Source organism: Galeopterus variegatus, unplaced genomic scaffold, assembly GCF_000696425.1.
Source record: "Galeopterus variegatus unplaced genomic scaffold, G_variegatus-3.0.2 Scaffold457, whole genome shotgun sequence".
NCBI classification, from domain to species: Eukaryota; Metazoa; Chordata; class Mammalia; order Dermoptera; family Cynocephalidae; genus Galeopterus; species Galeopterus variegatus.
Window position 1 is genome coordinate 100,639 of NW_007726568.1, and position 19,035 is coordinate 119,673.

The window sequence follows — 19,035 nt, forward strand, 5'->3', positions numbered from 1 at the left end:
TCATTAAAAGGTTGTCGTCCACCTTCTGAACACCTCCCCTATATGTACTATGAGTCTCAACATGCTCCTTTGGTGGGACTTTACTCTGCGAAGTCTAATCTCTTTATTTTTTGTATTATAGTACCCTGCATAAATTTTTTATAACTATATACCAGCATCTTGGCCTGTTGTATTTTCTGTTATCTCTACCTGACCTGCAAACATCCTGTAAATATGACTGCATCAAGTCTATTCTACGTCCTCCATTAGCTCTCCCTCACCTTTCTCCATTACTGTTCCTTATATACATGGAAGAAAAAAAGAAAAATGGAGGTTCTTTTGCATCGCCAGACCTTGGCCTGCATAGAAAATTTCTGATTCAATGTCTTCCTTTACCATTTCCTTTCTTCTTCCTCAGAGATCCAGCCCCCTTTTTGCTGTCTTTTTTTCTGCTCACAATAAAAGGTAATTTCAACTCAATCCCTTACCTAAATATTTTAGTTCCTTCCTCCCCCCCACCCCATTTTAACTTCTGCCCACTTAACTCAGGGGGGAAAAGTATCTTCTATTTTTTTTCTTTCTATTGTGGAGCACGGGATAAAGGGGAAGATACCATTTGACTTCCTAGAACTTTGCCACTCCTATCTGCAAAAACTTAAGTAAATTTCTAAACATGAATTCTCTGTTGCCATCTGGCATTTTTACTGCACTTTCACCTGTTTTTAGTCCTGAATCTTCCTGTTCAAGATTGTACTTTGCTCATAAAGCCTGAACCAATGATCTAGTCTATTTCATCTACAGTTCTCTTCAACAGTGAAGTTATAAGATACATATTAGTGTGCATATGTATGCATGCACACTAATACAATACATATACATACATTTAGTCTATAGGCTGAGAAAAGTCCATTTTAATTCTTTCCATTTATATCTCTCATCTGTTTGTTACCGGTCAGATCTTGTAGTTCTCTCCTAATCCACTGGTTTCCTAGTAAAACTCTCATGTTGTTTCCTTCTAAGAGCCTCTCTATTACTACTACTACTTCCACCTAAGCCCCAACTGAGAGCAATTCAAACTATTTTCTATATGTTTGACAGCAGAGAAATATTTAAATTTGCTATGATATATAGATATATACACACACAGACTTACAACTTATGAAATTAAGTTTCTCACCAAGATTAGTCAGAATTTAGCTAACTGAGACATCAACTTAATAAATGCCCAAAAGGATTAAAGGTATAAAATACAAGTATGTTTATTTTCAATTAAGAAGCAAAATATATATATGCATTTGCAATTTACTTCTAACAGTGAAAAATCACATTGCACAGCATTAAGAAAAAGCTTAATAAGAATACAGGACTGGCTGGTTAGCTTAGTTGGTTAAAGCATGGTGTTATAACACCAAGGTCAAAGGTTCAGATCCCTATACCAGCCAGCCGCCCCCCCCCAAAAAAAAGAATATAAATTCTATTTCAAATATATAGGGGGCTTTGACTGTTTTCAACTTTTTCATTTACGTTCTCTCTCAAAGTTCTTTAACTCTCTCCAGTGCAATGATATACTGTCAATGGTTTGTTCATGTGGGTTTCAGTGTACTTGAAATTAACTCATTATAACAATATGGAAATGGACATCAAAAGATGTCATAGAAATAACTCATTCATTACCACAGAAAAAACTATCCCATATAAGTAACTTTTTCAAAACACTAGATGTTGAAGTGCCAAACTTAAAAATTTCTAATGCAAGTTTATCTAAAACTGATCCTACAATCTGTTCCTGCCTTCTTAAATTGAGAACAATAAAGAATTAATATGTATATATGGTTTATCAACAGGAAATCTGTTAGCAAGCTTAATAAGTACTTAATAATCATTATATTAAATGAGTAAAAAGGCCAAGTGAAAGCCTAATGGTCTGTCTCTTCAATAGGACAAAATATTTGTCCTCTGGGCTGGGAATTTGTAACAGTTATTTTTGTACTAAGGGTCTTTCATTTTGTTTTAATCACTACTGAACTTATAGTTGAGTCTAAAGAGTTGTATTTCTGTTTCGTTTTTTTTTTTTTTTTTTTTTTTTTTAGTAAGGGGATCGCAACCCTCGGCTTGGTGTCGTCCGCACCACGCTCAGCCAGAGAGCACACCGGCCATCCCTACATAGGATCCAAACCCATGGCCTCGGCGCTAACAACACCGCACTCACCCGAGTGAGCCACGGGGCTGGCCCTAAAGAGTTGTAGTTTTAATTACTGTATTATTCTTTCATGGAGGTATGCAAGAAATGAGTGTAATAAACATAGAAATACTCATATTTATAATCAGTACTTATATCATCTTTACTAAATAACTCTTATATAGACATTTTCCAAATTCTGCCTGAGAATAACAGACCAAAAACCTTCTTCAAAACTAAAAAATATTTTATATTTGACCAACAAATTTTGATTCAAAAATTGATTTTGGCAGTATAATTTTTATACTGTTTATAAAAACAAAAAACTAATCTTTATATTGTCCATTTCTTCACTATTTCTTTCATATTTACTTTAAAAATACTTATCAAGCACTCACTCTGTAAAAAATTGTGTTACATGCTACAGAAGATACAAAGACGAGTAGATATACTTCCTGACATACGGGAATAAATTCTAATAGGGGAAAGAAAGTAAGTCTACAAACAGCAATAGTATAAGATAGAATATAAAGAGGATCATAAAAGAGGGACAGAGTATCCTCATATGGTTAAGTGGAATCAGCAAAGTCTTTGTGAAAGAGGGGGCATTAGAGAAGGCTTTGGGAAGAGATCCAAGATTTTTACAGCTATATATGAAGCCAAGGCAGAAAATCCAAGATAGATCAAGGACACAATGAATATGCCAGTTTGGATATACATGTTGAGTAATGGTCAGAAATGTATCTGGAAAGAGGCTGAGATCATTTTTTTGCTAGCCTGTGGAATTTTTACTTATATAGATAAGCAAGAGCCCCTAAAGTTTTTGAATAGGGTAGTAAGATTAGACTGTGCTTTAGAAAGAATAATCTGTCACTGGTATGTTGGACAGAATGAAGTAAGGAAGATACTGTTGGTAGAGACCAATTAGAACATAATTACAATAATCTGAACTCGAACTTCAGTAACAGGAATAAAAACAGATATAGGGTAGAAACACTTAAATTTCAAATGCTAGATGAGATTTTTTTCCCTCAAGAAGAATTTTCAATGTTTATACATTCAGAAAATACTTATTAGTTCTTATTCTGACTGTCAAGACCTCACAACCAGAGGTAGAAGGTACAAACAAATCTAGTAAAAAGCAAAATATGATAAAGCCATAAAAAATGGTAAAAGCTGAGAGGCAATTCGGGAGAGCAATCCTGGGCTGGAGTGAGAAAGAAATATTTGGGTCATGAATCACATTGGGTCATGTGCTGGATTAATTTTCCACAAGTGAAGTTTGGGATAAGGGTTGAAGAGAAAAAGCATTCAGAAAAATCACAAATAGTCTTAGAAGCAAGTACTAATAACTTTTTTTTAGTGTTTATTATATGCCAGGCTCTTTTCTAAATATTTTATGTATACTGTCTCATCTAAACATCACAAAAATCTCATTGACCTCATTTTACACATGAGGAAAGACCACAGAGAGGTTTCTAAAAGCACTGCACTCACCACAAACACACCTTCTTATTAACTTTCAGTCAAGTCCCAGAGAATCTTTATTGCTTCACAAAAACCACTAACACTACCTTCAAACTTAGGTTTCCACAAAATTACAAATATACGGAGGAAATGGCAAAATAATTTGAATTTAATTTGAATATCTACAGAGAAAAATAAGCCTGCAACAAGTTTATTAGCTTCTAATTTACATGCTAGCTTTAGCTTGTGTCTACTTACCGACATGGCAGCGTGATCACTGTTGTTAGTCTGAGAAGGAAGTCAGCAATCAAATAAAAAGAAAGTGTATTCCAGTGACAGCAGAAGCAGTGTTTAAAACAACAAAAGAAAATACACTCTCAAACAAGTAAGTTGGTTCTGTGTATGTTACTACAATTTAAAGGCATTAATCTATCACACAAATGCAACTATTAGTTTAATTTGAAGATTTGTATGCAAGTTTTTACATCTGTACTAATCAGATAAATCCTCCTCCAAACTTTCGTCTATCTAATCAAGTTGTCTAGTCAGGAACAAAATATCAAGAGCTTTAGCAGTTACTAAACATCTGCTGAATGAGCAAATTTAGAAAACATCAGTTATTTGAAAGGATTCTTTGCTGTAAAGCAGTCGTTCTCAAACTTTAAGCAAAAAATGCAGATTTCTAAGCTCCAGAAATTTTAGTTCAGTTAGATCTAGAGCCAAGCACTGGAATCTAAATATTTAGCAAGTATTTCCTCCTACAGCTGTTTCTAATACAGGAAGAAATAAAATGTCTATTTATACACAAATAATAGAAAATTATACAGAGAAAATATCATTATGAAGATGCTTAGAAAAAAAGGTCACCATGTTTTCACATAATCTGCTAATACAGCTTAAAAAAAGTTACTCAAGGAAAAAGGGCACACAAAATTATCCTAAAGCTAATTATTTAAACATATTTTCTCCCCTGAGAAGTGAACAGCAAGCCAAACTAAAACCCAAATAATTGGTCTCAATTTAAATACATATAAGCCCCTGCTAAAATTCTGTACTAATTATATAGTACTAGCTTATTCCTTAAAAATATTAAGGATTAATTAAATATTCATTCCTTAAAATAACAAGGATTAATTTATTAAAATACCCTTAAAATGCTATTTATTTTTTTAATTACCTAGTTTACTTTTTAAATTTCAATAATAAAATATATAATATTTAAGCACTACTTTTTTTCAGAAAAAGATATTTACCCAGAAGCATGAATTTAACGTTATATTAGGTCAATGAAACTCAAAATCTATTTATTAGTGGAAGTTGAACTTCTGGTAATAGCCTATACTGAAGATTCCCCCTCCATATGGAAAGTTGTCCTTTTCACCAAATATGCAATGAATAAAGGAAAAACCACAAGCAGAAATGGAGGAAGCAGATACTCAATTAGCCAGACTGATCAACCTAATTACCTCTAGTAAGCAGTAGGCTGTCAGCTGCATTAGCCAGACAATTAATTCTCTTAGAAGACTGCAGTAGACCCTAAATAAACTCTAAGTGCTTTGTAGATTTAACTTCCAACAAATTTAGTTTGGATTAGTATAATTATCTCACCATCAACTTGGGAGATATGTAAAGGCCACAAAGTCAAGATGAAATTCAGCTAAAATTTAGTGATCTAGTCAATAAAAATCATTCAACAATATTCAACATGACTACCCTACTATGTAAGTCATAGGATGTGTGATAGTTTCACCATGGTTCACATCATACCATTTTTATATAAATTATAATTCAATAAATCAGATTGATATTATCCAAACTATTATAAATTTTTAAAAAATTAATATCTGAATAAGAAAAACAAATTTGTAAGAGTGTATATATATAATATATGGTTATGTTTTCATTTGATAGAGAAAACACTAAAATATTTTCAAAACTGCTTATGCCACAATTCAAAAAATGCAATCTATGTATTTTTAATACAATTCTCTCTGTTATCAAACAAAAGAAAGGTTGATTAAAGCCAGTGAATGTACTATTGACTATTGAAGTTCTCCTTTGCAGATTTCAGTCAAGTAAAAGGCTATTTGAACCCATCTACTTAGAAAAAAGTATAAACCAGAAGCTAAAAAACAGAAAAGTATAAGGCTGAAGGAGGAAAGAAGGTGCCAGAGAGAATAAATCTACATTTAGGCTGGGATTTTACATTTATCTGAAAGAATCATGCTTAGAAATATACAATGTTATATATGGGGACTTTAGAGATGACCTAATTCAATCATTTTACTTCCTAGAGAAGGAAGCAAGTTGTTCGGGGTCAAGATGGTAGACTACATTAATGTTTGTTTTGTATCCATCATGAGATAAAAGTGAAATAAAAAGTACAGAATTACAAAAAAGAATAAAATGTTTAAAAGCAGAGAAAATGAAGGTATACAGGAGATTTCATAAGGGGATGTTTTCTGGGAGACAGAAAACAGGTGAAACAGAGAAGAGAAAGCCACTGCCCATTATATGCTACTAGAGAACTACAGTGGAGCTGAAGCCAGCTAGGCATTCGAAGTCCAAAGTTGGCAGGTATGAAGGAGGATAGAAATGAGAAACAGGATGGAGAACAAGCAAAATAATTGAGGATTTCTGGGACAACTGTGCCAATAAACCTCCACCTAGAGAGCACAAGCAATTTCCCTAAGGAAAGAATATTTGGGGGAGAGCTGAGGCTCCTCATGTAGAAGGTAGCGGAGGGAAGGATAAGGAGGAAAAGGGGGTGGCGAGAGGTGAGAAAGGGAAAGAAAGGGAAGAAAAGGAGAGAAAGAAAAGGAGGGGTAAAAGCCCTCCTCATTTTGGCATCATGATAGTAATGGAAGAGAGGCAGAAAAGGCTACAGAATTTGCAGAGCACCATGCAAAATCAAAATGCAGGATCCCTTGTTCAAAAATTACTAAGCGCTGTCCAGTTAGCTCAGTTGGTAAGAGCACAGCCTTGAAACACCAAGGTCAAGGGTTTGGTTCTCTGCACTGGCCAGCTGCCAAAAAAAATTATTAAAAATTTCAAGGCAGCAACAGAGGAGTACCAAGCCACATGAAAGACCCTCCTAAACACAGGATACTGTGTAACTGCACAGGCCACATGCCCAGGAAGTTGGCCGTGAAAAGAGAAGACCACAATCTCATGGCTTGCTTCATACCTGCTTACTGTAAGATGAAGAATCCTAGGCAAAATGTCTCAAAAATATATTAAAAATTCCCAGTCATATTCCTACTCAGGGGAAAGATCTATCAAAAAATAGGGTATTTACACAGCAGCAGAGTAAACCCATATCAGCTCTCCAGGGTTTCTTTGTTAAAAAGCAAACGAAAACACAAGCATCACACTGTGGAAAATGGCAGAATAAAAACGAATGAGCAAAATAAACAAAAAAACCTATTCCAGTGTAAAACAGATAATTCAAGAAACAGAAAGTATCTTTTAAAAAAAAATCTCTAATACTCTGAGAGATGTAAAAGATAATACATCCATGTGAAAAAAGAGAAGAGTATTCCATGGCAAAAGGACACAAAGCCAGAAATGATTCCTTAGAAATTGAAGATACAATTAATTAAATATTCTATAGAAGGACTGAAAAATAAAACTGAGAAAATCTCCCAAACATAGAACAAACAAAAAGGCAGAGATAGGAAATGGAAGAAAGGATAAAAGACATGAAGAGCCAATCTGGGTACTTTAACATTTTACTAATGAGAGTCCAAGAAAGAGAGAACAGTAAACTGGAAAGAACAAAATTATCAAAAGAAATAAAAGAAGAGAATTTCTCTGCCCTGAACAAGGACACAATTTTTTTTTGAAAGGCATCACTGGATAAAGAGCTAAGTGAATAAAATAAAGGCTAACACCTCCACACATGCCCATGATATTTCTTAACATTAAAGATTTAAAAGCAGATCCTAGAATCTGGATGCCAGAAGACAATATAAGAACACAATGAAAGTTATCAAAGAAAAAGCTATTCTCCCATGATATTTCTTAACATTAAAGATTTAAAAGCAGATCCTGGAATCTGGATGCCAGAAGACAATATAAGAACACAATGAAAGTTATCAAAGAAAAAGCTATTCAACTTAGAATTACGTAACCAGCCAAACTATCAATAGAGTATGAGGACAGAAGAAAACATGTTCTGATATGCAAGTACACTTAAATAGTGTACTTCCCTTTTGGGGGAAGTTACTGAAGTTATTGAGGAAGTTTTGAAGCAATTCAGAAAACCAATCCATAAAGCAATTAAAAAAAAAAAATGGAAAAAAATCCAGGAAACAGTTCTCAACCTAGGACAGCATAAAAGGAAAGTCCTAGGATAATCGTTATGCAGCAATTCTAGAGAGCAACTGGCACAGATTACAGATAAAGACTTCTGGAAGAGAGGTCTCTGGGAAAGAAGGGATTTTCTCACAACAAAAGGAAGTTAGAAACATTTGATATGATGCAGGTCCAATATTCACATATCAACAAGGAAAAAATTATTATTCAAATATGAAGCCAACTAAAATATGCTCCATCATTTCAGTAAATAATGGAGCATAATAAAAAAGAATCTATTTGGCTATGATGCTAGAAATATTCTCCTTCAAGTACCCAGAACTTGAGATACTGGACCCAAGAATGAAAGAATAAAAAAATCCTAGTATACTACACTTTGGTTAAAGGGAACAATACCTACATTATCATAACAAAGCAAGTACTGTTTACTAGTGTTCAGCTTGGAAAGTTAATCCAAGGCAAAGCACAGATTTGACTGTGTTTCCCAAATAGAATGTAAATATTACCAGCCTTGATAAAGATAAAAATAAAAGTGTACCTATCAGAAGATAGTAGATAGAAGAACTGAGGGACAGGAAGACTAATATCTCCATCTTACATAGAAGGAAATTAAGATACTAATTAAAGTAGAAAAAACAAGAAATATAAGTGTAACTGTTTTAAATACAGAATAAATAGAGGAAATTTTTTAAAATTTCAATGGAAAATAACTATCGATGGGAGAAAAAGGGGAAGGGAGAGTTGCTACTCTCATGTATGTGCCTTATCTTTCGTAGCAGGGAATCTCTAGATATTCTCTATTTTTTATTAAGATAACCACCAGAAGAAATAAAACCAAATAGTGAAAACTGGTAGTCTGGGAGAATGGGAGTAGGAGTGGGGAAAGAAAGAGCAAGGAGAAGGGCTGTTTTCCACCCTAAACTCTTCTGGACTACTTGACTTATTACCATTTATATGTATTAGCTGTAATAAAAATAAATTAAAACAAAACCACCTTTATTTTCAGCTCTATGAAATAAAATAGGCATTAGGAAATTAATCCAGAGGTTAAATGTTTTCACAATGCTGGTCAATTGGAAAAATTGGGCCTAGAACCCAAATCTCAATATATCTTTCAACATAGCACTGCGTCTTCAGAAAAAAATTCTTAAGGAGAAAATTATTTTAAAAGTTAGAAACTATCCATTTCTGTCCAAATCACATATCTTCATTTACCATTGGACGTACCTTTGTTTCTCATTAAAGAAAGCATAATATGTTTTAAAATCATTAATGGAAATAGAAAATGCAAATTAAAGTTTAGTTGCACTAGACACATTTAGTAGGGAAAGAGACTGAGGCCCAAAGTACGTACAAAGGATACTAAATTAGCACATCAATAGAACACTAACAGCCTGAAGCAATCAATTAAGCCAAGGAAAAAAATCCTTCAAAGGAAACTCCTAAAAAGGAAAACACCTTAAAAGGGAACTAGATAGATGGGGAAGTAGATAACTAATTTAAAGATCAAATAACATTTGTGGCACATTTCCCTGTCTTGAAAGTAGTTTTTACTATAATATTTTTTATTTTATTATTGAGCATATATGGTTTTATTTCTTGAGTTAATAAAAAGTAAATAATTTTTCTTCAACAGTTTGATTTTAAAAGTTATGCTATATTTAGTGGTATGCTAGTAAATGTTTAACAATTCTCTGGGGAAAAAAGCCTTCATTTCTACCATTTGCTGATTTTGATAGTCTAACTACTACTACCTATGATGGCTACCAATGTGGTGTCACTGAATGCATAGCTGGGAAGATATGTGCACAATCAGCTGTCACAATATTTCCCAATGTCATCCTGAGGCCATTTTCTCTCAGTAGGAAGGCATCTCTAATCTTTAGATTAAAAGATATTGGGAGGAATAATCCTACTAACAGATGTTCTTTTTATGAACAGCTTTTCAGGCATCTAGTCTCTAAAAGTGAATACCTATAACCAGATAGTGATTTTCTTGAAAAATATCCAACTTTAGATTAAAAGATATTGGGAGGAATAATCCTACTAACAGATGTTCTTTTTATGAACAGCTTTTCTGGCATCTAGTCTCTAAAAGTGAATACCTATAACCAGATAGTGATTTTCTTGAAAAATATCCAATCACATTAACAAGTAATTAGAGAACCATATGCCAAAGGTAAGCTCATATAATTCCTAAAAATCAAGTCTGTTGTCCATTGTGTCATTTCCATTAATGTGGAAAATCAAAAGTTAAGCATATTTGAAAGCAAAAAAGAAAAAAAAGATATCTTTCTGGGAAGAAAACAGTTTTGATACTTAAAATTCATATAGAAAACAGATTTGCCTACTAATTTAACACTTCTAGCATAATAGCAAACTTAAGCAGAGAAGATTACATTATGTTTAAAGATAAAACAATGGACAGTTCCCTAAAAAGGAAGAAATATGAGCAAATTGGTCATTCAAGATCTATTTACTTCTACTATAAAAGATAACTAACAATTTATTAGCATAAACATCTGAATAAATAGGGTTCCTTTTTTTTTTTTTTTAAAGATGACTGGTAAGGGGATCTTAACCCTTGGCTTGGTGTTGTCAGCACCACGCTCTCCCAAGTGAGCCACAGGCCAGCCCTAAATTGGGTTCCTTTTGTGAATGAATATACATGAAGAATTTAAAAACTCCTTATCATTTACACACATCCCTTAGTAGTTATAAGCCTATAAAATACCTTTATTGAAACAAATACGTGATTAGCATTTATGAAGGAAGAAAATGTTCACTGCTCTTTCCAGAAACATACCAGTGCTGGGTCTTTAGGCAGTAAATTCACAGTAAAATGTTACTGAGTTCCATTTGGCAGTCATGAAGAAGAACTAGATATGTTCAAGCCGCTCAACAATTTCTTTTATTCATATTCATGTAAGTGGTGAATGAATGTTTAATGCTTTTTAAAATTCTTCCAGTTTTAAATTTTCTGGCTAATATAAAATCTTATTTTTTTAGGCTTGCTTATAAATTAGGCTTAAAATAAGAGTCATAAATGCATAGAAAAAGATGACTTGCAGAACATATGCCAAAATGTTAACAGTGGTTATCTTTTGACAATATAAAGGTGATTTTTGTTTTCTTCTCTATACTTAGCTGTATTTTCTAATTGTCAGGAAGAAAAATTGTTAGAAGGAAGAAGGGTCACTTACACATTTGAAATAGTAGAAACTGCTGATTTCCAAGGGTATTAAATTTAGAGATAAAATAATATTTATTTCACATATTAATCAGGCCTCACTGGCATTAGCATCTGACTGTTAGCCATTGTAAGCATTGCAACTCAAGCTGTAATAATTATTCAAATAAATATGCTTTACAGTAAATGCCTTTCACAATTAAATACAGAACTTTAAAAAATGACTGTGTAATACAAAGGCATAGAAGAAAACTAAATAATATCGAGCTAAAAACATAGGTATAACTACAACAAGAAAAAAAGACAAAAGACATTACAATAAGACTAATACTATAAAGGGCCTAAAACTGTAACAGAGGAAGAAGGGAGAAGAAAAGACAAAACTTTTATTAATAGTACCTACTTTATGCCAAGCACCCTGCCAGGTAACTTTTTTTTTTTTTACACACTATTTTAATTCATCCTACAATAGTCTTATGGGGAAGATGGATTATGCCCATTTTGCAAAAGGGAAGAGGCTCAGGTTAAGCAATTTGCCACAATCTTATATCTAGCAAATTACAAATCTAAGGTTCAAACATAAGTCTTTCTAACTCTAGAATTTGTTCTATGCACATCCTCACTTCAGCACCTAGGCCCCTAGGAGCAATAAGATAAATAGGGTTAGCTCTAAGTCATAAAAAGGCAAGTTCCCATGAGGCAGATGATATATTTGGCAGGGCAGATTAACATTTTGGGTAATGAGGAAATACCTGTTATTTATTATAAATACTACTTAACTTGCTGTTAATCTCTATGGCCAGCAGAGAGCCTGGCTTCTCTGCTAGAGCACAGGGATATGCTGTGAATAGGTAATTTAATCTGGAGGCAAGGAAGCACTTTACTTTTCCAACCCCTGCATAGGCTTAACACCAGCTAACTGTTAAAAGAAATAGGTGAGAGAAGTAACACACAAATTCTCTCACTCATCCAACCCTGGAGATAAGAGATATTTAAAGGGAACATCATTGGTGGTTCTCCAAATCCTACAGCCTTCTACTACTGCCACAATCTGTAAAAATGACAGAGTTCTTACCCTAGACTCTGTCAAAACCACCATTCTCCATTAACTTCTACTGTTCTCACAACCTGTGAGCAGAGAACAAAATTCTATTGGACAGTTTATAACTTTTATGGAACCAATGGAACTTTCACTGGGCGATGTGGTCAGCAACTGCACATCATGACAATTTAGAAAACATTCTTTCGCAGCAGTGGTAGGGACTGACAAAAACAAAATATTCAGTGAAGCTAAGGGTGGAGCTTTTAAGCTAAATGTGTTCAATCTTAGGTACTTTTCAGGTTTGGGGAGTGAGAGAGCCAGAAAATCTATATCCATGTCCAATTTTTTGCACTATTGGACAATATTTGCACTATTTGAAAGAGTGGCCCTTATTTGCACAGCTTCCATTGATTCTAACTCACCCCATTGTTCCTGAACCTTGCCCAAACTGAAGATAAGACATGGGGCCAAAACTAGACCCACTACTTAACTCCTCATGTCTATAAGTGAGATAGGTAGTTCTGCTTAAGCTGACTGACTAGGCACTGAGTATGATAAGTATCTTGAGAAACTTTTTTGAGAGTTAAAGAAGTCCAACTGGCCCCTCTCTCTTTTTGGGTCCCAAGAGTAACCCAAAACTAAAAAATTATTTTCAGCTTAAAACATTTAAATAAAAATGACAGCTTATATAATGCCATATTTTGCTTAAAAACATAAAAACTCTGTCTTTATTCGTTGCTTGAGAGAAAAAAAATCTAGTTGAATATTTTACACATTTCAGGGTGTTAGAAAATTAATATACTAAGCCATAATATAATTACTCTATCAATTCCAACTAAAAATTACCATAGTCAATAACTTAATACTTTGCCTTGAAAATTATGCTTTAGTTTGTCCTTGAATAAGAGTATACTGTTAGGACCATTTTCTCTTTTCTTAGTTATGAACTATGATTTTCTTTTTATGTGGTCATACCTTATATTTATTATTGAAGTTGTTGGTCTACACTGTATAAAAATGTGTTTCCTTTATAGAAAAACCCATTTTAGATGTCATAAAAATCCAAAACTGCGCGTGAAGACTCACCTGAAACCACACAAAATGTTGTAGTAGATCAGATGAGTAATCTAGTTAAACTATGAGTCTGTTTCTTTCAATGTCACTGGATTTCCCTCTAGAATGGCAGCCTTCAAATGTGAGGCATTTATCTCAAATATTTCTAACATATACTTTCTCTTAGTCCTATCCCATTTATGCACAAAATTCCAACCCAATACCTCAAACTAAACTGTGATACAGATACTACAACATAAAAACACAATGTGTGTGTGTCTGTATACATGTGCATGTGTTTTTTTATTTATTTTTTTTTTTTGGTGGTTGACCAGTAAGGGGGTCCAAACCCTTGACCTTGGTGTTATCAGAACCACACTCTACCAAATGAGCCACCAGCCCATATGTTTATTCTTGAGTATTGCTTTTGGCTAGAAGCATAAAGATTTATACTGACAAATTGAATTCTAATTAATTCAATCTATTATTTAGTGAATACTATATGAAAAGCACTTCTTCAAAAATTAGTTGATATAAAAATTAAATATAGTTACAGGTTTCCTTTATTAATTCAAGGACAGCAGTTAGGAATACAATGTTATCCATGGGTAAGCTTCTGAAAGTTCTTCAGTCCACATCCATAATTAAAATCTCTTTAAGATATTCTTCCATTTATTTTTTTAGCATCACCTCCCCTCAACTATTCTGATCAGCTCTTTGGAGCAGCTCCTGACAGAGAAAGAGTAAAGGGTAAGGACAATAACTTTTGTCCTCACTTCAAATAAGGGAAAGGGTTGAAGGCAGTTGTGTAGATTTCAGATTAAACACTTTATGTGTTTCCCTGTCTCTTATCATATGACAAAAAGGCTGATAAAATTTCCCATTTTATTTGTACAAAAATTATTCCATTCATATTTATTTTTTATTTTTATTTTATTTTATTTTATTTTTTTGACCGGTAAAGGGATCGCAACCCTTGGCACAGTGTTGTCTGCACCACGCTCAGCCAGTGAGCGCACCGGCCATGGGGCCGGCCCTCCATTCATATTTTAATGGTAGTTCTACTATTTCTGGATATAATTAATAAGAGCAAGTTTATCCCACTCTAATCTGTTTGGTCTTCATAGCCCTCATCTAAAGAATCCAGTGTTTCAGCCTATTCACACCCAAATGCCCATGCTGTATCTTTTTTTTCTTCCAAGTTTCATCAACAGATTGTCCAAGGTGTAGATGCACTTAACTATGTACTTTTACTTTTACTTTTCACTTTACCAATTACCTAAAAAAAAAAAAAAATCCAATAATTCCCTGGTCCTTTTATAAAAACTATTTCTTTTAGAAGTTATTTCTATTTAAACATACACTGTCAATTTCAGGGTTTTGGTTCAGTTTTGGTGGGAAGAGAGTTATTTTGGTTAAAAAGTAAATTAAGTTAAAACCTGAAACAATTGGCTAAGTTAAGTTATGATTCTTTACAAACTTATTTATAATAATGGAAAAGAAAATATGCAAACTAGGAAGTTGATTTAAACAAGCAAACCTCAAATTAAAATTAAATTCTAAAATATACAGTAGTGAGCAAACATAATACAAATTTTTAAAAAATTTTATACTTACAGGCAAATGAGTAAACACTTGAAAAATACTTCTCAAAAAATTAATAAGATCCATTAAATAACCACTAGCTCTTCCATCTGGCTCAGACATTGTCCAGTCATAATCGGCAAGCTGAACAAATTCATCAATTTTTTGATTAAGTTTGGTATATATTTCTCCTTCTGCTGTATGTCGAGCATCCTGATAGGACAAAATAACAACAAAAAATAAGAAACAATTATAGAAGTAGATAATAAAACAAGTTTTCTTTAAATTCTAGATTTTATTTTATGTTTTTCTTTGTTCTAATATTTTAGTCATTTATTCAAAGTCCAAGAAAACTTGGTTTTTCTGCTGGCAGTGCTCTATTTATTTGACTAGACATAACATCTTTTCTTCCTTCTGTTCCAACTACACTACCATTTTTGTCTTTATGTGATAGGACACTTTACAAGATGTTAATTCCTGACGTTCTCACAACTCTAACAAGACCATTAAGTGAAACAGAAGTGGAAAAACAGAAGTTATCAAGAATGCGGAAGACCACCCTCATCCGCTGGCTCACTGAAAGAAATTAAGTTGGACTATCACAGAAGAAATGGGGCTTTAAGGTCATCTCTCTGAGGAGAAAGGAAATGGTGAAAGTGACATCAGCAAAAACAGCAGACTAAGGATCTCCAAGCATTCTCTCCTCCACAAAAGCAACAAGAAAACTGTCCAAAATTAACAAAATCAACTTTTTCAGAACTGTGGAAATTAACCCCAAACTTGTAGCAATCAAGGCAGCATTTATTCAAGAAAAACAGCTGAATCTTGGTAAGAAAATGGGCTTTGTATCATTTTTAATGTGCCCTATTTCTATTTCCCCTCCCCTGCTCCAGAGCCACAGTACCCTTAAAAATCAATATCCCACAACTATGGTGAAACCCAGCAGCCTGCCAGCCACCAAAGGGGGCAGAACAGGGTTGGAGCTCCTTTAAAGCCACATTCCCAGAGAATTATCATTATTTGACCTATCTGGTGGTTCCTTGGAAGACCCCATCCCTACTTGCAGGGATGTCTTTAGTTGACCTGAATCAGGGCTTGTCCAGGGCAAAAGCCTTTTCCCTAAGGGCATTTGTCAAAAACAATTAGAGGCAATTGTTTAACACGGAGGGTGTCCAAGGTGGTTGGGACACATATTAATATGGTTAACCAAAAAGCTTAAAAGGATAAACTGGAAAATAAGATGTCCACAGATGGCTGTAAAAAGCTCTGATATATTCCTGGAAATCTATAAGGCCATGTGTATGTGTAGGGCTGTGCACATGCACAGGAAAGACCTGAGAGGTTCTATGGTCCTATTTATGGCTGACCTGGAAGCTCTGTGCAAGCAAAAAGTAAAAGCTAAAGCAGAGTCGTTAACTTCCTGTCTCAGTGTTTAAGGCATGCCCCAACATGCACACATAGCTCCCCAAAGGAAATCTGTGTCCAATCATTAGCTGACCCCTAAGCTAACCAACCAGAGACTTCACTGGCCCCACATGACAAAGAATATAGACTTTACAGAATTACTTCAGAAAAGTCATGAACAAACAGCAACAAACAGAAGAAATAACAAGCCCTAGGGAGGGGAAAAGTTGCCACATTATATTATTTAAAATGTCCAATTATCAACAAAAAATTATAAGCCATGCAAAGAAACAAGAAAGTATAACCCATACATAGGGGAAAAAGCAATCAATATAAAACAATCAATAGAGGAAGCCCAGACGTTGGAATTGTAAGACAAAAACTTTAAATAAGCTATTTACAATACATTCAAAGAACAAAAGGAAACCAGGTCTAAAAAACTAAAAGAAAATATGAGAACAATGCTTCACCAAATAGAGAACATAAATAAATAGACAGAAACTGTTTTTTTTAAAAAAAGTACAATAATGAAAAAGTCACTAGAGGGGTTCAATAGCAGATATGAGCAGGCAGAAGTAGAAGACTTAACCAACAATGTAAATCAACTAGATCTAACATTCCACTCAACAATAGTAGACCACAACATTACTCTCAAGAGAACATGGGACACACACCAAAATAGAGCATATGTTAGGACATAAAACAAGCCTTAAAAGGATTGAAAGCATACAAAGTATGTTCTTTGACCACAATGGGAGGAAATCAGAAATTAATAACAGAAAATTTGGAAAATTCACAAATATGTGGAAATTAAACAACAGATATCTAAATAACCAATGGATCAAAGAAGAAATTGTGATTGAAATTAGAAAATGCTATAAGATAAATGAAAATAAAAACACTGTATTAAAACTTGTGGGAGGTAACCAAAGCAATGCTTAGAGGGAAATATATAGCTATACATGACTATATTATAAAAGAAGAAAGATCTCAATTAACCTAAATTCCCATGTTAAGAATCTAGAAAAAGAAGAAATGGTAGAGATGAACTCTCCTCAGGCAGCAGCATTCCGATGGAATGGTATGAGGGATATCAGGAGACTATTTAGGCACTGCGGCCTTTGCAACCAAGGTAAAAGATGCCCAACCCTATGCTTCTTTTTTGAAAGGATCACATGGATTTGGACACGGAGCATTTTGAAAGTTAAGAACAGGAAGGATCTCTTCCTTTCCTTCAAGTTGTTTTTGGGCTACCCAAGTACCTGGAATTCTTTGTACCACCTTAAGGAGGGGTGGACAATTGCCACCCTGGCCAGTAGAGCTGAAGAGCTAGAATTAATTTGATTTGGATAGCAATGTGATATTTCTGGCAAAACTACTATGAGCATATCTCGTTTTATTGCATTTCACTTTACGGCACTTAGCAGATACTGCATTTTTTACAAATTGAAAGCTTATGGCAACCCTGAGTCAAGCAAGAGTATCGGCACCATTTTTCCAATAGCATATATACTTTTTGGCAATAAGGTATTTTTTAATTAAGATACATATATTTTCTTTTAGACACAATACTACTGCATACTTAAAAGACTATAGTATAGTGTAAACCTAACTTTTATATGCACTGGGAAACCAAAAACGTGTGACTCGCTTTACTATATACATATATTTTCTTTTAGACACAATACTACTGCATACTTAAAAGACTATAGGATAGTGTAAACCTAACTTTTATATGCACTGGGAAACCAAAAACGTGTGACTCGCTTTACTATGATACTCCCTTTACTGCAGTGGTCTGGAACTGAACCTGCAACATCTCCAAGGTACACCTGTGCGTATTTAGACTCTTACCTCGACTAAGAAGAGACCTAGTATCACTCACCATTATTAGGCATATATTATTTTTGAATATAATTTAACCTAAAATACAATTTATATTATATCTATGAATAAGAGCACTATAAAGACACTGTACTGAGATACTTCCCATCCTCAAGGATTTCACAATCCAGGGAGAACAATATAACAAAATATGGCTAGTGCTATATTGTAAGTTCAGCAAAGCATCCTGAGTAAACAAAGGAGGAAACAATCAGTACTTATTTGATTTGCTGGAAAATGCTTTGTACAAGGGATGTCATTTGAGTTGGAACCTCAAAAATTATAATCAGGAATGCTCACCAGGTATTTTGGTTTGTGTGCCTTAAGAAATTTTCCATAGGTAGTATAAGAGAAGGTATATTTGAACAATCAAATGTTCCATTTCAGTATTTTAATGCTTTCTGGGCTCCCTTTCCAATTTTCACACTAACTAACCACTTAATACTGCCACATTGGGCCGAGGAAATCCAACCACTGGCAGACACCCATCCATTTGCATGCCTGCTTTCACAGTAGGATTGGAACAGGAATTCCAAGAAAGGTTTATATTTGACATAGACAACACAAACATTCAACAGTGTAAAAATAAACACAACTTTAGATAAAACACGAATATAAGATAAGTTAATGTTAAAGGTATTAACTGAAATTTTAATGGAGCACTACTAATACAGTACAGGTTGAGTATCCCTTAACCGAAATGCTTGGGACCAGAAGTGTTTTGGATTCCAGATTTTCTTCAGATTTTAGAATATTTGCATTATTCCAGTTGAGCATCCCTGATCTGAAATCCAAAATCTAAAATGCTCCAATGAGCATTTCCTTTGAATGTTATGTTGGCACTCAAAAAGTTTTGGGTTTTGCAGCATTTTGGAAGTGAGTTCTGACTCAAAATAGTTACTTATACTAACTTTAGCTTGTTAGTCCCTCTCCATT

General features: G+C 33.9%; 1 protein-coding gene across 1 annotated transcript in view; it reads right to left on the reverse strand.

Annotated features, from left to right (window-relative positions):
• Positions 1-19,035, reverse strand: part of EXOC6 (exocyst complex component 6) — a 212,743-nt gene that overhangs the window by 55,029 nt on the left and 138,679 nt on the right. The window contains exon 17 of the mRNA XM_008568996.1: positions 14,845-15,024. Coding sequence (XP_008567218.1) covers positions 14,845-15,024 — 180 coding nt within the window. The remainder of the gene's footprint in view (positions 1-14,844; positions 15,025-19,035) is intronic.